The 22,666-nt window shown below is 38.6% G+C and overlaps 2 protein-coding genes across 4 annotated transcripts in view; one reads left to right on the top strand and one right to left on the bottom strand.

Annotated features, from left to right (window-relative positions):
- Positions 1-1,848: 1,848 nt before the first annotated feature.
- On the bottom strand, positions 1,849-9,667 carry LOC131343561 (cilia- and flagella-associated protein 95-like). The gene is made up of 6 exons (XM_058375347.1): positions 9,523-9,667; positions 9,319-9,430; positions 7,908-8,017; positions 4,993-5,061; positions 4,342-4,402; positions 1,849-2,853 (listed from the first exon to the last, which is right to left on the bottom strand). The coding sequence occupies exons 1-6, from the start codon at positions 9,555-9,557 to the stop codon at positions 2,671-2,673; spliced, it is 570 nt and encodes a 189-aa protein (XP_058231330.1). The 5' UTR covers positions 9,558-9,667; the 3' UTR covers positions 1,849-2,670.
- A 22-nt stretch (positions 9,668-9,689) lies between these two features.
- ptar1 (protein prenyltransferase alpha subunit repeat containing 1) overlaps positions 9,690-22,666 on the top strand; it is a 35,353-nt gene continuing 22,376 nt past the window's right edge. The window contains exons 1-7 of one of the 3 annotated variants that reach the window (XM_058375344.1): positions 9,690-9,833; positions 11,407-11,576; positions 11,695-11,761; positions 12,215-12,319; positions 13,716-13,911; positions 14,885-15,138; positions 17,913-20,052. In XM_058375344.1, the coding sequence (XP_058231327.1) occupies positions 9,748-9,833; positions 11,407-11,576; positions 11,695-11,761; positions 12,215-12,319; positions 13,716-13,911; positions 14,885-15,138; positions 17,913-18,249 (1,215 nt within the window). In that variant the 5' untranslated portion in view covers positions 9,690-9,747 and the 3' untranslated portion in view covers positions 18,250-20,052. The other 2 variants (XM_058375345.1, XM_058375346.1) reach the window with 2 other exon arrangements.

The following is a 22,666-nucleotide window of genomic DNA, read 5'->3' as shown; positions in this document are numbered from 1 at the left end:
ATCCAAACAAAAACGAGCATTCAGAAACAATTACTTAAGTCGGTTTTCCAAATGGGTTTTCTCACTAATTTAATAAAAATTTGACCACAGTTTAATCTGAAGATCGATGTGTGCAATTTTGGAATTATATACTCATTACACACATTTAACATAACTGAATACAGCTTTAACTTGTTAAAGGAGTATAGTGGAGCAGTTTATAAGAGTGTTTCTTCATGTCTCTAGGGTCCTGGGTTCGATCCTGAGCTTGGTTTACTGTCTGTGTGGTGTTTAGTATGTGTTCCTCACGTTCATGTGGGTTTCCAAATTGTCTCTAGATGTGAATGAATGTGTGTGCATGACGTCCCATAGAGGAGGAAATCTCCAGTGTTGCAGAAATTGGCTCCAGGTCAACCATGGACCATGCCCAGAATAAATCAGTGAGTAAGTGAGATAATTCGACAGGATATAACAACTACCTGTCGACTTCCATTGTACTTGAAGTTTCTCAGAGTAGTGAAATAGTTTGCGATCATTCTTTCAGTTAATCTTACATACACTACACATGCTTTAATGCTTTATTGCTACCAGGATATTATGGGAAGACTAATAAAACATTCCTGATATAAGTAGCAGTTCTTTACACATTGCAGTGATTTGCTTATAGTCATATAGTCATGTGTAAAGTTCAGCTGCATTCATTTGTATGTTTCGCCAATTCAATACAAAAGGACTTGAGTTGACTGACATGCAAGCGCTGCATGATGTCTTCAGTTTGTCTGACAAAGCTGCTTCAATATTGAAAACACATTTAACACACCACCACTTGTCCTGAAATTCAAACCCATGACATCATCCCAGAAAATCCCAAAGGATGTCATTACATGACTTATTTATGTCAGGCACTGTCAAGGCTTGTTCTACCTCTCTTTTCCAGTCATTAAATATATCCCTTCTATCAACTGACATGTCTTCACTTCCATCTGACCTTTTAAACAACTAATAATACTAACAATTAATCTTACATGAAAGACAAAGTGACTTCTGTGTACATTGTTCTGCTGGAATCGTATTAATTATGGGTTGTGCGTTTATTGCTTACTGGAGATCTGAAATAGCTTCCTTAAGGGGATGTCATGTGACTTTCGGAACTGTGATCCAAGAATCTTACACTAACAATAGCACCCATGCATTCCAGACTGGCCTTTCCAAAAGTTTCCAGTCTGCTCTGTTACCAAACTACTGCCTGCCTCCGTTCTGACTGCCCGCAGTTGGCTGTAATATTTAGCTTCACTGCCTCAGCTTGGCTTTTAAATTGTCACGAATTCATAGATGTGAGAAGGCGTATAAGGTTTTCGGTTTGACTTACCTATTCAGCTACTTATTAAGAGGAGCTGTTTGCTTTAAAGTAGAGTCAGAATGTAAGTTAAGTTGTGTTTATTTGCCACATATACAGTACTGCACAGTGAAAGGCTTTCTTCGTATACCCCATCCTTGGGGGTTGGGGTCAGAGCGCAGGGTCAGCCATGATGCAGCATCCCTGGAGCAGGGTGGGTTGGGGGCCTTGTTCAAGGGCCCACTGGTAGACGCTTGCCGATGCCGGGCCCGAACCCCGCTCTTCCGGTCAGCGACCCAGAGCCTTAACCACTTGAGTTATGTAAAAAAACTGATGAATACCATTGATGGAATATACCTCTGAACTGGATGACAGATACCTCTGAATGATCCTGACATTCATTAAAACATATTATGATAGGAGGTGTGGCTAACTGATGCACTTCTAAATTGAATAAAAAATTTTGGCATACAATATGTGAATCCTAGTAAGGATTAAAATATAAAAGAACACATAATATATAGCAAAAGTTGGAAAATATATGACTAAGTATTCCAGCTATTAAAAAATGCATTAAAATGTGCCTTAAACAGTATTACTATATAAATATACATACTTTTCGGTTTGCTACTGGTTTACTAAAATACCAGTGTGTTAGGTTTATTGACATGGACAAACATAAAACATTTAGCTCAAAGTTATTTCTTTCTAAAAGCACATTCTTCATGTGGGTGAGTAAATAGATAGTCAGGCCTGTGTGGTTGTTCCTGCTATAACGGTATAAGCCATTCTCTTAAAAAAGAAAACCAATAACCAGGCAAAGCAACAGGAAGGCAGTGTTTCTTAGAGATGCACAACAGCCATGGTAACAACCGTTCCGACTAAAGAAGATGATGGAGGAAAGAAGATGATGCATTTCTAATTTAATCCCTACATCTGTTGCGCAGCATAGCTGTGTGCAGCTTGCTTCTTTTTTTTCTGAGCAGAGCCGAATCTCTCTGGTGATATGGCACAAAGCCACTAATTTGTATGCATGAAATAAACAAACTTGTTGGATGATTTTCAACTTGAACAGATAATGGAAGCAACAGGTATAGCAGCAAAGATTTATTTCATCAGTTCCCATTGGAAAGTAAATTCCAGCACTGACCTGGCCCATGCAGTGTTTATATAAGTTCTGTGTGTGACGGGACACGGTGGGTGGTGTAGATGACTTATCTATATATTCCGTAATTGAAGAATATTCCAGAAAGTTATAAATGATAAAAAGAAAAACATATGCAGGACATACTTTTAATTATTGCTCTACCAAATCCAAAACAAGTAAAAGAAGGTATGAAAATCGTAGCTTATGCTTATGGGCATGAAAGATTCATTTGTCTATACAGGGACTTTGCCACTCCTTGGACTACAGCCTGCAAATCATTAAAGTCCTGCCAGGTATTCCGGCCCAACCGCCGATGATCTGCCACATCAGTGAACTGAGATTGGCGTCTTCTGAAATCCAGCTTCCTGTCCATCGCGTCTTTGGCCTGCGTCTTTGGTGATGAACAAATCATTAATCAGGACTGAGAAAAGTGAAAAGCCAATAAATTATATTCAGTGTTAGATCATTTAGATATTATAAATGAATGCTCCAGGGTTATTCAACTTAAGGTATATGTATTGCATCTCCAGTGTAGATTAACACAGACATCAATTTCCACGTTTCCCTGAAAAAAACAAATCCTGTTTATGTGAAACACACACATGATGGTCTAAGTCATGGAACCATCATATTCATGCCTTTTTTTCCCTATTAATTCTTCAGTTAATACATTAAGCAACAATAACTGCAGCTCAAAGTAAACTCTGTGGGGTTTGTCTCATTAAAATTTGTGGAGTTTCTGCTTGATCACATATTAAAATTGGAAAATTTACAAGAAGCATAAACATTGTAAAGGGATTTCCCTTTTTATTTATTACATAAACTCAATAGCTTCCATTAAAAATGAGTTGAAAGTAAACTGTTTTCAACTGAAAACTAGAAATATTTCTTAGGATTTACACATCGTCGATGGTAGGGATTATGGGTAGTGGAGGCTCAAGTGGTTAATGCTTTGGGTTGTTGATTGACAAATTGGTGTTCAAGCCCCATCACTGCCAAGCTGCCACTGTTGGGCCCCTGAGCAAGACCCTTAACACTCTCTGGTCCAGGGGCTGACCCTGCGCTCTGACTTCCAAAGCTGGGATATGTGAAAAAGGAATTTCACTGTGCTGTAATGTATTTCTAATCTATGCAAAATTAATCTACGCCATCACACTCAGTATGTTCTGGTGCTTTTTTGTTGTTGTCGTTGTTCATTTGTGATTATTTCTACAATCATTGAACTTCATACCTGTTCCCCAATAGCCCTAATGTTCTGCCCTATATATAGGAACCCTTTTTGTTCCTGTCTTGGTCAGTCATTGTTTGTTGTTTGTTTGTTTGTTTGCTCATTTGTCTTAAACTCCAGGCTCGGTAATGTCCTGGTGACCATGCTCATGTCATGTTTCTGTAACCATGTTTAATTTTCCCCATGTCTTGTGTTTAGTTACGTTTGTTCCATATTATTGAAGCAGAGCTTTATTTGAATCCTGTGTATGGGTTGAGAGAGAGAGAGAGAGCTAGTTAAAGCTATGAAACTAGTTCCTATTATCAGTTATATCATAGCAGTTGGTCCCTCAACAGCCTCTTCTCTCTCTCTCTCTCTCTCTCTCAAAGATAATAAGACAAATGCGACTTATGAATTCGCACTGCAGTATAAAAGAACATTATGAAAATAATAATAATGAAAAATAAAAACACTCCATCTGGATAAAATAAATGAGTGGTGTCAAATTCTATGTTGTAGTGTTTCTTCTAAATAGTTTTGTATAATAAGTGTTCGTGGTACCTGTATCAGCCTAGGATCCAGGCTGATCTGATCTCTGAATCAAATAAAATTCGTAAAAAAATGAATAATGCTATTGTATATATGTATACAGCAAACTGTTCTCATACTTACTGCCTGCTTAGAGGTGACACGAGGTGGAACGTAATCCAATGCATATGTAGTAATTAACTCACTGAAATAAGATGCATACAGTGGCGTTAGAGTCTGATCAATCTGTATTATTAGCATTTTAGTTTTATAAGAGCAAGTCTGTTACAAATCCGCCTGGCAACTGAAACAGTGTCTACTGAACCATTGAGCCTTTGCAAACAATATCCATCGCAAATAGTGTGTTCTGTTGGAAAATGAAATTATTTGTTCATCAAATATTTCTTTCATGACTATTTGTTGAGAAATAATTCCTGGTATGATGTTTATTAATGAGTGTGCTTACTGAAAGAGAAGAAGAAAAGAAATACAACATAATCTGTAATCTATCACTTCTTTTAGTAGATAAAAATCATAGCATGCACATAGAACGTATTATGTCATAAGTATAAATCATGCTATCTAAAAGACAATGCATTTAAATAACATATATATAGACAGATACTTATATTATCACTATTGCAATGAATAACAAGATCACTATTTCCCTCTACTGGGCATCAAAGTAAAAACAGGATTCTTGTCTGTTACAAACTCGGGTGCTGTTAAAAAAATTCATTGCAACGTGAACAAGAGTCTAGTAAAAAACGTACTGCATGAAATTCTCTTACTTACTTTTCATTACAGGTTGACTGATAGCAGGATAAGACAGATTTTCCAGCTGTGTCTGATGTCCCAGTTTCTCTGCAGAATACCAAGATTTGTATTAAATCAAAGGCCTGTGTGATGGACACATACTGTATATTGTTATTTACTATTTGTAAGTAAGTATCACTTATAATAATATTAAGCCTACTACCTCTACTACTACTAATACTACTGCTAATAATAGTTATAAAGCTCTTAGTAATAATAGAAGAAACAGAAGCAAAGGGAGCAGACTACAGCTGTTACTATAAGCAGATGATTGATTTTGTTCTTGTGAAAAATATTTTTTTTTATCATTATTATTTTTGTTAAATTGCCCAACATATGTTCTGACACTGAGAGGCTTCTCTTACATGCTGCAAAAAGACTTTTTATCGTTAACTCAAACGTTTAGAGGCCATCAGATAGAACGTCCTTTGTACTGTTAACTGGCCTCTTGAGGATTTGTAGAGGATGTTCTTTCATTTTCTGGAGATTGTAAGAGGAAAAAAAAAGACTTCTTCAAACTTGCTGAAAAATGTGAACGCCTGTATTGCAGTAACAGCAGTAACAAGGCCGAAAAACACGGATTTATTGGCGTCATAGTGAACTGAGAGCATCTGAAACCTTTGTAATATATACCTCATGAACAGGAATTATTACACATATATGCAAACATTTGGTATTCTGTTGACTGACATGTCCTCTTTAAATCTGATCTCATTAACATCCATATGTAAGTAGCCAGACCAGTCTTGTGATGACTGGGATATTTTCAGTAACAGCCTTACAGCATGGAAGAAAAGAACCTGAGGTGTTTGGGTTGAGATCATACCAAATCAAACCTACTTGTCCAACAGACTCTTTAATTAGTTACAGGATAGACCTGATCCAACTGACCAGTAGCATATATATCAGCTACCATATACACACTGATCAGACATAACATTAGACAGCCTGCCTAATATTATTTTGGTCCCCCTTTTGCTGCCAAAACAGCCCTGACCTGTCTAGGCATGGACTCCACTAGATCCCTGAAGGTGTGCTGTGGTATCTGGCACCAAGATGTTAGTAGAAGTTGAGAGATGGGGCCTCCATGGATTACACTTGTTTGTCCAGCACATCCCACAGATGCTCAACTGAACACCTCAAACTCATTGTTGTGCTCATCAAACCATTTATGAACCATTTTTGCTTTGTAGCACAGTGCACTATCCTGCTGAAAGAGGCCACAGCCATCAGGGAATACCGTTTCAATTAAAGGGTGTACATGGTCTGCAACAATGCTTAGGTAGGTGGTACATATCAAAGTAACATCCACATGGATGACAGGACCCAATTTTTCCCAGCAGAACATTGCCTGGCCATCCGGGTGTGTTGAGGTCCAGTTCTGATGCTCACATGCCCATTGTTGGAGCTTTCTGCTGTGGACAGGGGTCAGCATGGTCGCCATGACTGGTCTGCAGCTATGCAGACCCATACGCAACAAACTGCAATGCACTGTGTATTCTGACACCTCCTTACACTTGCCCATTTTTCCTGCTTCTAACACATCAATTTTGAGGACAAAATGTTCACTTGTTGCCTAATATATCCCACCCACTAACAGGTGCCATGATGAGGAGATAACGAGTCTTATTCACTTCACCTGTCACTGCTCATAATGTTATCCCTGATCAGTGTATATCATCCATTTAACAATTTTTTTCATGACTCCATACATTTTAAATCCTGTTTATTTACTTATTAACTCTTTTGTTTGACTACATTTATAGCATTCAGCTGGCACCCTTATCCAGAACAACTTCTATTTTATCTCATTTTATGCAACTGAGCAATTAAGGGTGTTGCTCTGGGCCCAGCAGTGGCAGCTTGACAGACTAGGGATTCGAGCTCACAACTTTCCAATCACTAGTCCAACGCCTTAACCAAGCTACCACATCCCTCACTACAATGTTAATAGAATGTTCCAATGAATGCTTAGCTTTCTAGAAGTGCGGCAAACGGCAGAGTTATTATTCCAAATATAGTGTTCAAAAATGGGAACTGCAACAAGCGCTAATAGATGCCCATTGGGGTGGGAATCACGGTGCCCCATACTCGCTCTTTGAATATTTTCAGTGGTGGAGCAAACGATAAAACAGTGTTTTCAAAGTTGTGTTTTTATGCCAAATTGTGCTAGTTTGAAAAAAAAGTTAACTAATGAATGTAATAAATATTCAACTAAAAAAAATATACATTAAATATAAAATTGAATACAATTTTTTGCAAACAAAGGATTAGTGCGAGTCTACACAGTGTGCCCATGTTTATTGTAAAATCTATTGCAAAGACTAGATGAGGGAAAGGGGAATTAGATAATGTCCATCCTTATGCACCTTAGTGACCTTGTTTCCCACGCAAAAGCTGAGAAAATATGAAAAATTGCTCTTCTGTTGCAATGCTCCATTGTTTAGGCTTAGATTCAAGTCATTTGCTTGGGACCTGAGATGTAGTTTGGGGAGACAGTTTGCTGAAACTGGCAAACATCTGCTGTATTGAGTACAGTTAAATAAAGGTATGTCTAGCTGTTGGACCATATGCTGGATGACTGTATGAGTCATCTGTGTGTCCAAAATTTTCTAGAAAAGGCCAGTAATGGTGCAGAATCATGCAGAATCATCTCACTTATATTCGTTTCTAGTTATGTTGTTATTCATGCTATCACATTAGAATCTATGGTTATGAGCCACTGCTGCAGCTGAACAACAAATTATTAAGCTTTTGGTGAGTCAGATCAGGAAAAACCTGGAACAGTCCACACTTGGAAAACCCCTGATTTAGCAAGAGTCACCCCAACTAGAAGTACAAAAAAAAGGATTTTACTGTAATCTGCAAGAAAAAACTTGACAGGACTGCTTTACCTGTCAAACACCAGAGAGTGGAAATAGTCAGCCTGCACCATTGATTTTGCATTATCCTTGGCATTTTGCTTTTTCACTGAATGAGCAATCTGGGTTGTTGTTCTCCAGTCCTGTGAAAAAGCAGATTTTTAAAATAGTCTATTATAGTCGATTATTTATCCAATAAAGCCCTCCAGCAACTTTAGACTTTCTCAAGATTTTCTCATTCATAAAAACATATTAATGTATTCTTCATATTTTTAAACAGTTGCATGTGAAATGTAGGAATTTTTATATGTATTATGAATGCATGAGTTTGTTTTTTTTTGCTGTTGTGTGATAAAGCAAACTTCCTGCAGTTACTACCTCATGACTGAGCTAATTCCATGTTCATAATTATTGCATTGCAAATGTATTAAATTTGTGTTATTGGCATTTATACATACTTTCCAATGGAAAAGTTTGAATTTTATAGTTAATATATTAAATTCTGTCATTGCTGTTCTTTCAAGTCAAATGGTTCATTGATATATCAATTCATGTGATATGTGAACTAAGGCATGTGAACTGTTTTGTCACTTCATTTTAGTATCTGATTGTTAACAATAAATGTTCCTATATTCGTGTTTAATCTTCTTTTGTGCATTCATAGAGTGCAACGTTAAACACATTTAAGTCATATATTTACTTATTTGTGTGTGTGTGTGTGTGTGTACATGTTTAAAGTATTATTACACCTACATTAAAATGTTTTGAATGTTGTGCTTTCAGAGTGCTAATTTAATATTGTTTTAACTCCTTTAAATAAGTTTTTTTTTCATTTTGTTCATTAAAATGTGCCTCCTGTTCTTAAATCATGATGTATTTCTCCAAATAAACATAGTTAAAGTTTCCTAAGTGACACTCTGTTTGTCCTAACTACAGTGACTACTGCAACATGCATATAAAATCACAGTGAGAAGAATGGGATTATTAGAGCCGGATAAACATCCATCCATCCATCCATACCCACTCTATTCCTAATTAGGGTCATGGGGGTCTGCTGGAGCCTATCCCAGTGCACATAGGGCGAAAGGCAGGGGTACACCCTGGACAGGTCGCCAGTCCATCGCAGGGCCCGGATTAACATTTGAAACTATTCCTGAAACTGATCTCCAGAGAACATCTCAAGTGTACTGTGATTACGAGACCTAGTGCACCAGGAAATGTCTGATGTGAGCAACAAAAGTCTGTTTAGTACATGAAAGAGTCAGAAAGAGTGCCCTTGAGACATGAAGTGAAGCTGTCAGTGAAAGCGAGGAAAGTTTCAGCTTCATGCTCTACATTCTCCATTTAAGAGAAAAGAAACCCAGAGAGAACAAGCTCAAAATTTCAGCTGTTTAATCAAGTGATTAATAATGATATATATGATCCCAGTACAAGCATCACTTACTGCATCCAAGTGTGTGCCAAAATGCTTGTATGTTGACTTGTGCAATTCTCTTTGTCCATCACGACATTCAGAGATATCGTAGTCTTTCGGTTCTGCCTCCCTGTTTTTGTGCCTTTCAAAACAGATGAACTGTTATTTCAGCACTTTCATTAGTTTTTTTACACAGCACTATTTCTCCTTCTTCCTTTTTAAAATAACACTCACCAGTCTGAAATCAAAGTTTTCCTGCTGTAATTCATCGTATTAAAACGATCTAATGGTTATCGATGGAGACACAGATAGAGAAAAAGGCGAGGCGCGAGCTCGTTTCTAATGACGCCGCCGCCTTGCCTGTTGCCATGTCCAGCCAGAATCTGCGCGTGCGCGAGAGCTGCTCAGTTTCCCGGATGAGGTTGAGTCACTCGTGCTGATGTCACTCGCGCTCGGAAAATGGCCGAGTCGGAAGAGGAGGTGGATGTCTTGGTCCAGAGAGTTGTCAAAGATATCACTAACGCGTTTAAGAGAAACCCCGCCATGTATGTATTATTGCTTTTATATCTCCTTGCCGTTTCTCCTGCTTTTATGCGTCTCGTATGTTCACGCACGCGCATGCACGGTTGGCGCGTGCGAACCCTGTAAAAACTACTCCTTTGAGCTAGCTAGCTAGTTGGCTGTAGCTGTTTGGTGGACAGGTGTATTAAACACTAGCTGTGCTAAGCTAGCTGCACACAATGAGAGTCCTGCTTTTAACTGTGGAACAAGTTATTTGTATTTTCGTTTCGAGTTATAAACACCTTGCGTTGGTTTAAACAAACAAACAAACTTGCACAGAAACTGACCCCAGGCTGACATTTCACATCAACTCAGAGATCTAGCTTTCTGCTTTCTTCATGTCTTTCACAGCTGTTTCTCTTTCATCATTATGAGTAAAGGGCTGTCTGGTTATGTCAATGAAATGGCTCTTTAATGTGGATGGATTTGACCTGAGATGCTTTACCCATGAAGTATAATTCTAAACTACTTGATTATTTTTTTCAGGCAACCCAAATTCATGATGCTCAGTGACCCAAGTCCTCATTAAGACTCTCCCTTAGGTTGTAACTGTGCCAGAGAAGCTCAGGCTCATAGCACAGTGTCAGCTCTGATCTGGGTCATATCGAGAAACCGAATCAGGGATGATTTGGTTTCACCTTTTCCATGTTTGATACAACATTGAACGTATATCGGAGCTCTGGGTACAGGCTGATGTCCGTGCCTGTACCGTAACCTGTGCTGAGCTTCTGTTACAGGAATTATTACAGGTGCATGCTTTAAGGCAAGAATGGTCAGTCGCAGTTACGATAAAATATTTCAGCTTAAAGAATGTGTTGAATCTGATTTACTGATCCAGAGTTTTAAGCTAGTATTGGTACTCTAGGTGTTATCAGTTCTAGCTTGAGTAAAGCAGCCCTGTATCTGCTGTTTCGAAGGGAGCTTGACGAATCCGTTTTCTAAAGTCTGAGAAATGTGCAATAAAAAAAAAAAACATGATCCGAGAACCTTTTCTTATATCATCAGAAATATGGCGGTGGTAAAGTAAGCATATCTTTGCCATTACAAATGACCAGATCATAGAGACGAAAGTGAGCTTTCAGAGCTGTTGCTATAAACATAAATAGATAATTCTACACAAAACTAGTTTAAAACAGTTTGTATATTGCATCCAGTGTCTCTTGCTCTAAAAATCCCAGAGACGTGGCATTTCTTCAGCACTACATCTCTGTATTTTGACTAAGCTTGTGCCTCATTGCTGTTTATGAGAAAAGCCCATAATACAGGTTTTATTCCCTTACAGCAGATGGATGGATTCCGAGCTAAATCGTGTTCCCTGTGTAAATGAACCTGACTAGAATTCACTTGGAATCCAGACTGAAATCACCTCGCTCAGACTCTCAGATTTGTTATTTTGGTCTAATCCCTTGTGCAATAACTTTGTGTGTTCCGATCACCCTAAATGAACCACACCAAGGTTCGAGTTAAGTGGATGAGGAGCTGCGTAAACGAAGGCACCCTAAGACTGCTGTCCATGTTTGATGTTTGTCATGACACTTTGTTTGATTTTGATTGTAGAGATGAGATTGGACTCATACCATGCCCTGAGGCTCGGTACAACAGAAGCCCCATCGTTTTGGTGGAGAATAAGCTTGGGGTGGAAAGCTGGTGCGTGAAGTTCCTGTTGCCTTATGTGCACAACAAGCTGCTGCTCTATCGACAGCGCAAGCAGTGGCTGGACCGTGAGGGTAAGGTCATGTCTTTATCTTTATTTGAATATTTCCTGGGTCATACCATTACATGACAAGGATGTAACCATGATGATCAGATTAGAGGTTCTTATTAGAGCTCTATCTCTCCACACAGCGCTAGTTGACATCACATGCACAGTACTGCTATTAAACCCAGACTTTACCACTGCCTGGAATGTAAGGTAATGAATCTCCTTCACCACTATCACAAATGTATAAGATATATCATTTTTTCTAAATATATATAAAAACATGGACATTTTTTATCTGCTCTTTTTGCTCAAATGATCTGTACTGGCTGTCTTGTCTTTTTTATTTTTCTTTATAATTTTTTTTAAGCACTGTTATCTTTTTTGGGACTGACTCCGTCACCAGCCACTGTTTATAGAAAGTGATTCACATTCCTAAATAAAACCTGCGTTCAATTCCTTCACCCCTGCACTGTGATATAAATATAATCGTGTTCTCCAGTTAGAGCAGACGAGTCCCTCAGGTGCTGCTTTTGACAGATGATGATTTGACACCCGAACTACATTAACGTCAGGGTTTTTGTGGGATGATTTCAAATTGTCCATTAGGTGGCGCTCTAGTCAACACTCGGTTTTAAATGTCCGTCTATTTTCTTTCATTTGCAGGAAGGAGCTCCTTCAGTGTGGAGTGCTGAATCCAGAGAAGGACCTGTACCTCGGGAAATTAGCACTGACCAAGTATCCAAAAAGCCCAGAGACATGGATACACAGGTCAGGCTGATTTGATTTCCTCATCCACATCTGCAAGATTATTCTCTTAATAGTATAGCATTGTCCAGATAACATTATTAATTCAGCATCAGTTTAGACCTATACATTTCTGACCCATTTAATGTAGACACTGTAGCGGTTCCCTGTGTACAGCTAAACCAGGTCAGATGAGCAAATCCTTATAATATTATTCAGTCCTGCATCCTGGAATGGACCCACAGGCATGCAATTTTCAAAGCGTCATTAGAATTAATTTTTCAATCCATCACCTCGGATTTTTGAGTAGGTGCCCAAGGTTCTCTTGCTCGTGATCATGTGTGGGAGTTGCATCACTTTGACTTTCTGCTCAAAAATATTGCCAGAGGTTGAGGGAGTTTTAAGGGGATTTAAAGGCAGTGGTAGCTCAGAGGTGATGGGACGGTCAACGAGCTTAAATGCCAGAGCAGACAGAGCCGCTTTTGGGCCCTTGAGCAGGAAGCGTAACTCTCAGAGGCTCAGTCCACTGCTTAACTCGTTTTCTGACTCACTTGCCAAGTCTCTTTGGGTCGAAACATCTGCAGAATGAATAAAAATCTAAAATGTAGGCCACATCTGTTTAATATTACATTGAGGATAAGAAAACTGATGTTCAATGCTTAAAAAGAAAATTAGTTGCTGTAAAATAATTAAAATTATTCAATTATTAATATTATTATATTATTATATATAATATATTTTTACTCTTTAAAGCATCAGAACTGTGCAACAATTTAAGATAACTGATGGATATGAAGCACTCGGTTCTGAAATGTCTGCATTTCTTTCTTTGCATATTTCTGTTTCTTTGCATATGCATGCATCTGGATCTTGGCTCTTCTTTCAGTTATAAGATACTCTTAAAGTTCTGTTTTTATCCTATGTTGATCTATATTCTTGATGCTCTTGCACTATATTCTTAATATGATGTTTTATGCTTTGTTTTATTGTCTATCAATATCTATTTCTTAATTTTTGTAATTTCTTTATTTTACAGGTTTATTTTTACTCTAACAGCTTGTGTAGATTTCATATCTATCTCTTTCTTATTGTTTGACTTCTTTATTTGTTTTGTAAAGCACTTTGGTCAATTTGTAGTTGTTAAGTGCTATATAAATAAAGTATTGATTGATTGCATTTTTAATTTAATTTTCCATTTTCAAGGAAGCAAGAGTGGAAGCAGGTTCCTATGTTCATCATTTACAGTCCCTTAAAGAAAAATATTTTCTTATTCAAGACCAAACCCATGATTTTGATAAAATGACACACACAATGTGATTGAGATGATTTATTTTCCACATGCTGCTCTGATCTAGCTTGTTTTGATTGGCCAATTAAAATAGACGAAATTAAATGGATTTTGTGTGTGTGTGTGTTGCAGGCGCTGGGTGCTGCAGAGGCTGCAGAAGGAGCCTTGTGGAGCTGACGAAAGGAGCGACTACAGTGAGCAGATACAGAGAGCTGTGCATGAGGAGATGAAGGTGTGTGCAGATGCTGCGGGCCGTTACCCCAGCAACTACAACGCCTGGTCACACCGTATCTGGGTCCTGCAGCACATGGCTAAAGGCAATCTGAAGGTAGAGTGGGTGTATTTCTTATAAAACAGCTGGGACATGGTGTGTTTACTCTACATTTACTTTACATTAAAATACAGAAACTAACAACTTTGTGGTGTTACTGTTTTTCTAATTTTCTATTCTTTCATAAACAACAATATGAAATGTTTCGGATTTTATATGGCTGTGTTAATGCCTAGTCTTTCACTTTCTAAAGTCTCTTTTAGTCATTCCAATGACATTCAATACATTACAAATGTTTATGTGCAATATGTGATATATAAATATGGTTATGTAGGCATGCAACACCAGTTATTTTTTTTGTTGCACCTCTACAACCAGGTGGTGGTAGCATTATGTTTTCAGGTCGTCTGTTTCTCTGTGCATCGGTCAGTCTGTGATTCTCATTAGCACGGTGTTTCATGAACATGTGCTTGCATGTTTGTGGGATTTGTGTGGAGGTATCACTGTAACCGGCCCAGTCGAAAGTCCTTCCTTCAGTAGCTTCTTTCCTGTTTGATGTATATTTTAGGCGTCTTTGAGGCAGACAGATTAGTAACAAGAAGTACTAGGGTTGTTGGCGGTGGAGGCGTTGTCTTTGACGCGGTTAATTAAAATGTTATAAAATGTGATTATTGCAATATCTTTGAAAGTCTTTGACTATTTGTGTCCGTGTGCACTCTTAATGGGAATATAAATTAAGCAACAGAAAGCCCCCGAGCTTAAACTAAACAAAGCATGCAGCTATTAATGAGCCACATAACCATAAGCAATTCTACAGCATTTTAAAAGTAATTGGTTAATAGCGAGGACGGTAATGATGCCGTCTGGTATCTATCTCTTTAGTAATAGGGTCTTGTTAGGTGAGAGTCCCTTTCTTTGCATTTTTGTGTATTTGGATCATTAAAGGCCGGTTTATTCAATCAGTCCAGGTGACCCTAAGCCTTCTCCTAATGGGATGTATTAGTAGCATTTGTGTGCTTTTCTTGTGCAGATTCTTCATGATGAACTCTCCTCCACAAAACTTTGGGTGTCCATGCACGTATCTGACCACAGCGGCTTTCACTACCGCCAGTTCCTGCTCAAGGTACTGCTGGCTGAGCTGGGTCAGGTCCAACAGCCTAACAGAGGAGGCTCAGTGGACGAGCCCCACACCGACGCCATCCCTCAGCTCTTCCATGACGAGATAGAGCTCTGCACTGACCTCATCGAGTCATACCCAGGCCACGAGACACTGTGGTGCCACAGGTGAGGGCCTATGGCACACTGTTTATACATTTTACTTTCAGACAGCATAGCTGCTAACTTTTTTTTAGTACTCTGTGTGGTTGCTCTATATTTTAACATGGAAGTGCCATGCTACACCGTATCACTCAAAAATACACCAAAAAGAGTCTTGGTTGACATTAGACTAGTATATAACTAACATCAGGTAAGTATATTTGTTAATAAAGCCACTAAAAATGATCATCCACAAAAAATGTTTTAAATGGGTTGTAATGGTGTGGCAAAGCTATACTCTGGTTAAGACAGCTTTCTCCAGCTAAAAATTCCACTCTCTTTAATTCATAATTTTAACTGAACCATCATTTTAAATTAACTCTTTAACTCAACCTGATATTTTTTTAATGATTTATTTTTGCTTCAGCACATGGGTCAGTTAAAAATGTGATAATGTGATGACAATATAAATATATACACACACACACACACACACACCGATCAGCCATAACATTAAATCATAACATCAGCACTGACAGGTGAAGTGAATAACACTGATTATCTCCTCATCATTGCATCTGTTAGTGTGTTGGGATATATTAGGCAGCAAGTGAACATTTTGTCCTCAAAGTTGATGTGTTAGAAGCAGGAAAAATGGACAAGCGTAAGGATTTGAGCGAGTTTGACAAGGGCCAAATTGTGATTGCTGGACGACTGGATCAGAGCATCTCCAAAACTGCAGCTCTTGTGGGGTGTTCCCGGTCTGCAGTGGTCAGTATCTATCAAAAGTGGTCCAAGGAAGGAACAGTGGTGAACCAGTGACAGGGTCATGGGCGGCCAAGGCTCATTGATGCACGTGGGGAGTGAAGGCTGGCCCGTGTGATCTGATCCAACAGACGAGCTACTGTTGCTCAGATTGCTGAAGACGTTAATGCTGGTTCTGATAGAAAGGTGACAGAATACACAGTGCATCACAGTTTGTTGTGTATGGGGCTGCAGACCAGTCAGGGTGCCCATGCTGACCCTTGTGCACCAAATATATAAAATATATACACTCACACTGTTATGGTGCTAATAATAATCCTTTCTTTGCCTTACCTTAAAATGTTTTTGCTTATTTATTTTCACATATGAATATTTTTAGATCATTTCATTGATTGCAAGGTCAATACAACATGGAGATTACTGAGAAGATTAAATGGTCTCTCTGTAAATTAGAAATGCATCCCACTCTTCACTCAGTGTACATGTTTTATTGCATGTTCTTGGAGTGCTGTTGAGATACGGACAGGTGAGAAATTACAGGAAAAAAATATGGTCTTGTAGAGTGCTGTCCAGCTCGTCACTGTAAAATCTCCCATGGTCTATCAATGGGTTGTGATCTGTTAATGGTGAAAGTCACAGTGTATGGTTTAAATCATTTTCACACATGTTAAATCATTTAGTAATTCCCTGTTCTCTGTGTTCATTCTGGAAGAGATCACTCAGGACAAAGGCAATCGGTTTTGTCTTTGTCCACCATCTGCACATTCAGGTCTTATTGGAAGATTCGTCTTATTTTCTAAATATGTCCCAATTATGTGGCATAGCACATTAGCTACAGTTCCATTCAGTGGCTCTGTTTATTAACCTCCATCTGGATTGGCGATGAGGTAGGATGTGTTTTCCAGCTGCATGCTGTGCTGCTGGAGTGTGCCTGAGCACTGTGTGTGCTGTGCACTGCATGAACGCTGTGACTTTGTCTCCAGTAGGTTGTCCTTGGCCTTCTGTTAGACTGGTCTGATGTGTTTATAGTGCAGTGTTGTAGTGTGATGGATGGTCCTGTGCTGCAGAACCATAGGTCACTAAGGAGAATTCTGTCTTTCTTTCTCTCTCTCTCTGTCTTGCTCTCTGGGGCTTTGGGAGGAGAGCAGGTGCTTGGTGAAAAATGTTTTATTCCTCTTCAGTCTAAAAGCCTCTTCTGTCAATTTGCACTTACAGTGTTGTTGCTACTGTGATAACTCTGGTTCTGCTGTCTGTATATATTACATAAGTACATATACAGTGTATACATAGACAATCTGTTTCCTTATATCCATTACATTTTCTAGGTAGGTTAAGTAGATGTTGAGCTTAATATCTGGAAATGTTTTTATTTAGGACACCTTGCTTTGACTGTCTGCTGTCTTTCTAAACATCTCAAAAACCTTGCTACTTAATTCTGCTTTTCTTATGATTTGGTAGGTTACTTGCCATAGCCAAACAGATATGAAATACATATTTCAGGTTGATTTCAGCTACGGAGGAAGAATCCATCAGCCAGTCCATCTTGTGGGAGATCCTCCAGGAAGCATGGGGTGAAATCTCATCAGATTATCTTGAAAAATTGACCGCTAGAATGGCCAGGCTGTAACTGCTGCAAAAAGTGTTTTTTTTTGTTTGTTTTTTTTTTTTTGATGAAGGCAAAGTTTGAAGAAAACATTCATCATTTCCATCAAAATCATTATTTCATGTCAGCATGTCCTGTTCTTCTGCTATGTTTTCTATTTAAACTAATTTTGTGTGTGTGTTCTTGGAAAACAATAAAATCTTTGAGTGATCCCAAACTTTTGAGCGGTAGTGTAGGTCTAATCATTAAAGTTTGTAATCAGGTACTGGCCATCACAAGGTTCTCCCTTCATTATGTGCACATGGTTTTCTCAGACCACCAAGCTTTTTGTTAAATCCCCAAAGCCTTTTCATTTAAATAGCAAGAAACCTGTATAATGGCATAATGCAAAAAAAAAAAAAAAAAATGCACGTTTATTTCTTGTCCCGAACAGACGGCATGTGTTCTATCTGTGGCACCACTGGCGGAATAACAGTCAAGAGCAGGGTCCTCTATCTCCAGGCCACGCCCACAATCTCCTCAATGACTCTCCAGACCCTAGTGATGAAGACAGGAGCTTCCAGGCCATGGACGTTGACTGTACACAAGAGGGCAGTAAGCAGGGAGGCTACACACAGGACAGTAAACGGTTGAAGCGAGGGCCACCCTGCCCCACTCTCCCTTCTGAACACACTTTCATCTCGCGCATCCTCAGCAGCTGCAGGAACCCTGAACAAGGCCGTTTCGCCAACGCATACAGGAAGTGGCTGGACTCTGTTATAGGTCAGTAGCTTAAGATATACTTCACCCACATGGAAATGGGTGAGGTTCAATAGATCAACTTAGTTTTGGCACCATCCATGCAAGTCCTGCGTAACTGAAGAAGGCCAGACTGTCAAGTGAATTCCCCTTCATGATGAAAACCAAGTGATGAGCCATGGCAGAGAAATGCTGGTCTGCAGTATCTGCTTTTGTTCAGGTACTTGATATCTCAGGTCTGTGTTTGTTTGTTTGTTTTTTTTTGCTCAGTTTGAAACTTTTTATATTGTTTATATATAGGTTTTCTTGGGTTTATTATTATTATTATTATTATTATTATTATTATTATTATTATTTTTGCACATTTTAAACGAGTGCAGGACGTCTTCATGATGCTGCCTTCAGTTGTACACTTCCTGTCAGGAGACTTAGGTGCACATGTTGGAGCTCAAACTGATCCTGTCCCACTTCCTTCAGTTCCATTAAGAGCAGGCAGGCTTTGGTTACTTTTGCTCTACCGTTTATTCGTTCTCTGAACTGTACAGATCTTAACAAATTTCAGAGCAGTTTGCACCCGTTAATGATGTAAGCACAATCACAGAGTTTCTCAGAAACCTTTAAAAACACGGTAGGCTGATCGATTTGGGATCAATATTTATTAAGACTTTTAATATCACACAACAGGAATGGGTAGTGCTTGTGCAAATTGTAGGTGTGTTTGTGTTCTAATGTAAAGGCATAGCATTAGCTCAGGCTTCACAATCGAATACATAATCTTATAGAGGCACATTCATCACACTGTATAAAGAATAAAGATCACCTACACGTAACCGTTAAGTGTCATGCTTCTGGAGAATCTCAGTGTTAAAGCACAGTGTGATATATATTTTTTTTAATGTAGCCTGAGTCTTCATTATGAAGGGGAATCACGTTTCTTGACTCGTCTGCCCACTGAGGACGGTGTTGTGATTAGTACAAGCTACAAAGCTGAAGTCGAACACTTGTCGAATGGTGCTAATTTTCTGCAGCCACTAAAGAAGGCTTTAACAGGCCCGGGTTGACAGATGCTGCTTCTCTTTTAACACTACTATATTTATGCAAAGAATTGATATAAATTTCATGATAGGCTCACTCATATCGCAATTTATTAAAACTAAACACTTCAGCCAGGTTTACACTGTGTGATTTGTCGTTCGGTCGGAGACAGAAATAGCACATTATACAGGAACTCTTCGCACAGTGAGTTGAGGTCGGTCATGGTATATTGTGAAGTTCTCACAGGCAGCTGCCATGGCGAGCGAAGACGAAACCGCGTTAATGTTACTGAAGACTGCTGCTACAAGGCTTAACACAAATCCACTGATAGGAGCGCAGCAAAGGATTGTGGGAAACTTGCTGTACAGGTACAAATACAGTAGTAGCATCGGTAATGACAAACCATGATTACAGACAAAAATAAAATGTTAATACCTCAAGCTCACATTGAAAAACTGTTTCGGTTTATGCAAGCCTGGATCACACTGACTGATGCTGCAAGCAGAACTTAGTAATTTTCTTTAATCGCAGGTCTTCATCGTGTAAACTGACAGGAAGAACACGTTATCACTGTCCGTCATAGAATTCGACCAAGATGTTAACGGGATCATCTCGTACAGCGTGACATGGTATAATCTTTGCAGACCGCTGAAATGGCACAGTGTAAACCGGCTCTAGACGGTCACGGTCGAGCTAGCTGTGCGTTAGACATTTCTGGCCTCTTAGCAACTTTTCAGCAGTACAATCTTATAAAGCAGACGTGATTTATGGCACATTTGTATAGGTTTGTTTGTAGGAAAGCATAAGCTTCTGTCATTTTGAAATGTACTCTATAATCTTTTTACACATAATCGGAACTATTTACTAGCAAGAGAATAGATTTATATTGACAATAAAACATTTAAGTTCTTTAACATATCTAGAACACCTTTTAGGTTTGTTCTTCAGATACTACTTGCATCTGATATTGAAAATAATAGTCTGGAGAATCCAAACTGACATTGTAATTTAACTTTTAAAAAAAAAAAAAAAAAACTAGACTGGGTTTTCCTTTTTTGTGTAAATTAAAGTGTGCAGTTTGTCTTATGAAATGATATTTGCACAGTTGCACAGTGACAATACGAAATGAAGTGTTCCATTTCCACACTTGTATAGCGATCAATTAACTTTATCTAGGGCTATTTACCTTTTTCCTGTTGGTTCGTTTTTTTTTGTTTTGCCCAGCCTGGAGTGTTTCTCTCGAACCATGTTGCTCTGTGGTGCAGTAGCTTGGCAATAAAGCCCATTCTTCCTTCACTCTACAACCAAATGCATTGAAAGGTAGACATTATGACAAGATATATAATCATATAATTCTTGGTTCTGTTCTCTGAACCTAGATACCGTTCCTGCTAGGACAATAAAAAATGGGTTTTAGTAATAAGAAGTTATACAGGATTATTCTCTAGTTGCTAAAGGATGCTTTTAATGCCCTCACTTTATTAGGACCCAGTTCAATCAGCCAATCATGAGGCAGAAGCACAATGCAATAAACTACATACAGATTAGGAGCTTCATTTAATATTTATTAACAATTTCAGAAGCAGGGGGAAATCTCAGTGATCATCTTACTGATCTTCGTAACTGCATCATGGTTGATGGTTTGAGTATTTCCAAAACCGCTGATCCCCTGAAAATAGTCGCTAGGGTTTACATGGAATGACGCGGAAAACAAAAACCTTCCAGTGAGTGACACTTCTGTGGAATCTGGACAGTTGAAGATCAGGAAAACTGTTGTCTGTTTGTTTTCCAGTCCCGTAGCTGTAGCTTGGGGTTCCTGTACTTGGCTGACCGGAGTTGCATTTGGAGCACATCTCTCTCGTGGTTTGATGTGTTGCTTGTTCTGGGATGCATTTCAGATCATCATAGTTGTAAAGAGTGGTTATTTAAGTTACCATGGCCTTCCTGTCAGCTCAAACCAGTCTATTTATCATCTCCATCTTCTCTCATTGACTAGGCTTCTCCACTCACAGAACTGCTGCTCACTGGATGTTTTTTGTTTTTCCAGACCATTCTGTGAGACTTTCTTAAATGAACATCTCAGTAGTTTCTGAATTACTTAAACCAACCCACCAGGCACCAGCAACCAAATCACTATGAACGTATTATTACCTCCGTTCTGATGGTAGATTAAGTGAATATTAACTGAAGCTCTTGTCATGTATCTGTGGGATTTTATTCATTGTACTGCTGCAGTATTTATTAGTTTGGATAGTTGCGTGAATGACCAGTTGCACACGTGTTCCTAATAAAGCGCTCAGTGAGTGTATAATCAGTTTGCAGTTACACTAAAGGCTACCTACAAATACTGACTCCTATACAGGTCCTTCACACTGTGGTAAGATGTACTTGTATTAACCTGAACCGAGTCTTGTTACATGTCCGTTACATAGTCATATTTCTTGTAAAGTAAGCTGCCATTTCTGTTACTTGTTTGGAGATTATTGGAAACAAACATGCCTTTGTGATGTTTTTTCTTTTCTGCTTCCATGGTCCAAAGTGGCACAAAAAAAAGGAGAAAAATCTTCCTCCTAGTTTTTCCTTCCACACATTTTGAACAAGTTCTGCCACTAAACCAACTACCTGCTGAACCAGAGCCATCTTACAGTTTTATGTTATCAGGAAAAAAACCTACTGTTTCTGAGAATCGCTTCTTTATTAACCCTATCTTTTTAGGGCTTCGACCATAAATCTAGCCTTCGTTACTGTTGTCTTAAATACCTTCATCTTACCGTTCTTTCTTGCATCATATCCGTGTATTAACTGCCTGTTTTTCTAGAACCTATAAAACATGAACTGAATGGCGCTGGTGCATCTATGCAGATACATTCTTTTCATCAAGCTTTGGGAAGAAGCAATGAAATCATTTTGTAGTGCTTTTGTTCCTTCTCACATATTTCTAGGTAAGTTTACATAAGGTACTGTAGGTTGCTAACGAATCTAGCGTTTTGTCTGTGTGTTCTATATTTATTTGTAGATTAAAAAGACTTGTATCCACTGTAAATGTTTTCGTCCGTTACCTACCACATGAAATAAAAACGTTTCTCTGGAAAAACAGACCTGCATCCTTGTTCACTGTGCACAGCATTTGAAGTGTTGTAATAACTTCAGGTTTCGGCAACTGCAGCCAGAATCTTCCAGCTTTCTATTATTTAAAAAGTTAGAAATCAAAAGTCCACTCTTTTAAGGTGTGTAGAAGGATTAAATTGGCTGTTTATGTAGTGTTGATGCTGAGCGTTATGTAGACCGAGGCTAAAGATATTCAGACTTCACTACTATATATTTCATTTTCCAATATGTCAATTTGACCATTTACTCTGTTCATATCAGACGCCATGTTAAAATAACTGATTACATTTATTTTGGTAATTATCA

The sequence above is a fragment of the Hemibagrus wyckioides genome, linkage group LG22 (genome assembly GCF_019097595.1).
Source record: "Hemibagrus wyckioides isolate EC202008001 linkage group LG22, SWU_Hwy_1.0, whole genome shotgun sequence".
Classification (NCBI taxonomy): Eukaryota; Metazoa; Chordata; class Actinopteri; order Siluriformes; family Bagridae; genus Hemibagrus; species Hemibagrus wyckioides.
Note: the sequence above shows the minus strand (reverse complement) of the source record. Positions and strands in the feature narration are given on the sequence as shown.

Bases quoted from the DNA above. Each gene is read 5' to 3' on its own strand.
- LOC131343561 (XM_058375347.1), bottom strand. From the start codon at position 9,557: ATGAATTACAGCAGGAAAACTTTGATTTCAGACTG. The intron at 8,018-9,318 runs GTAAGTGATGCT...GCTTTTTCACAG, and splicing joins TTGGCACACACTTGGATGCA to GACTGGAGAACAACAACCCA. The intron at 5,062-7,907 runs GTAAAGCAGTCC...GGTATTCTGCAG, and splicing joins CACTCTCTGGTGTTTGACAG to AGAAACTGGGACATCAGACA.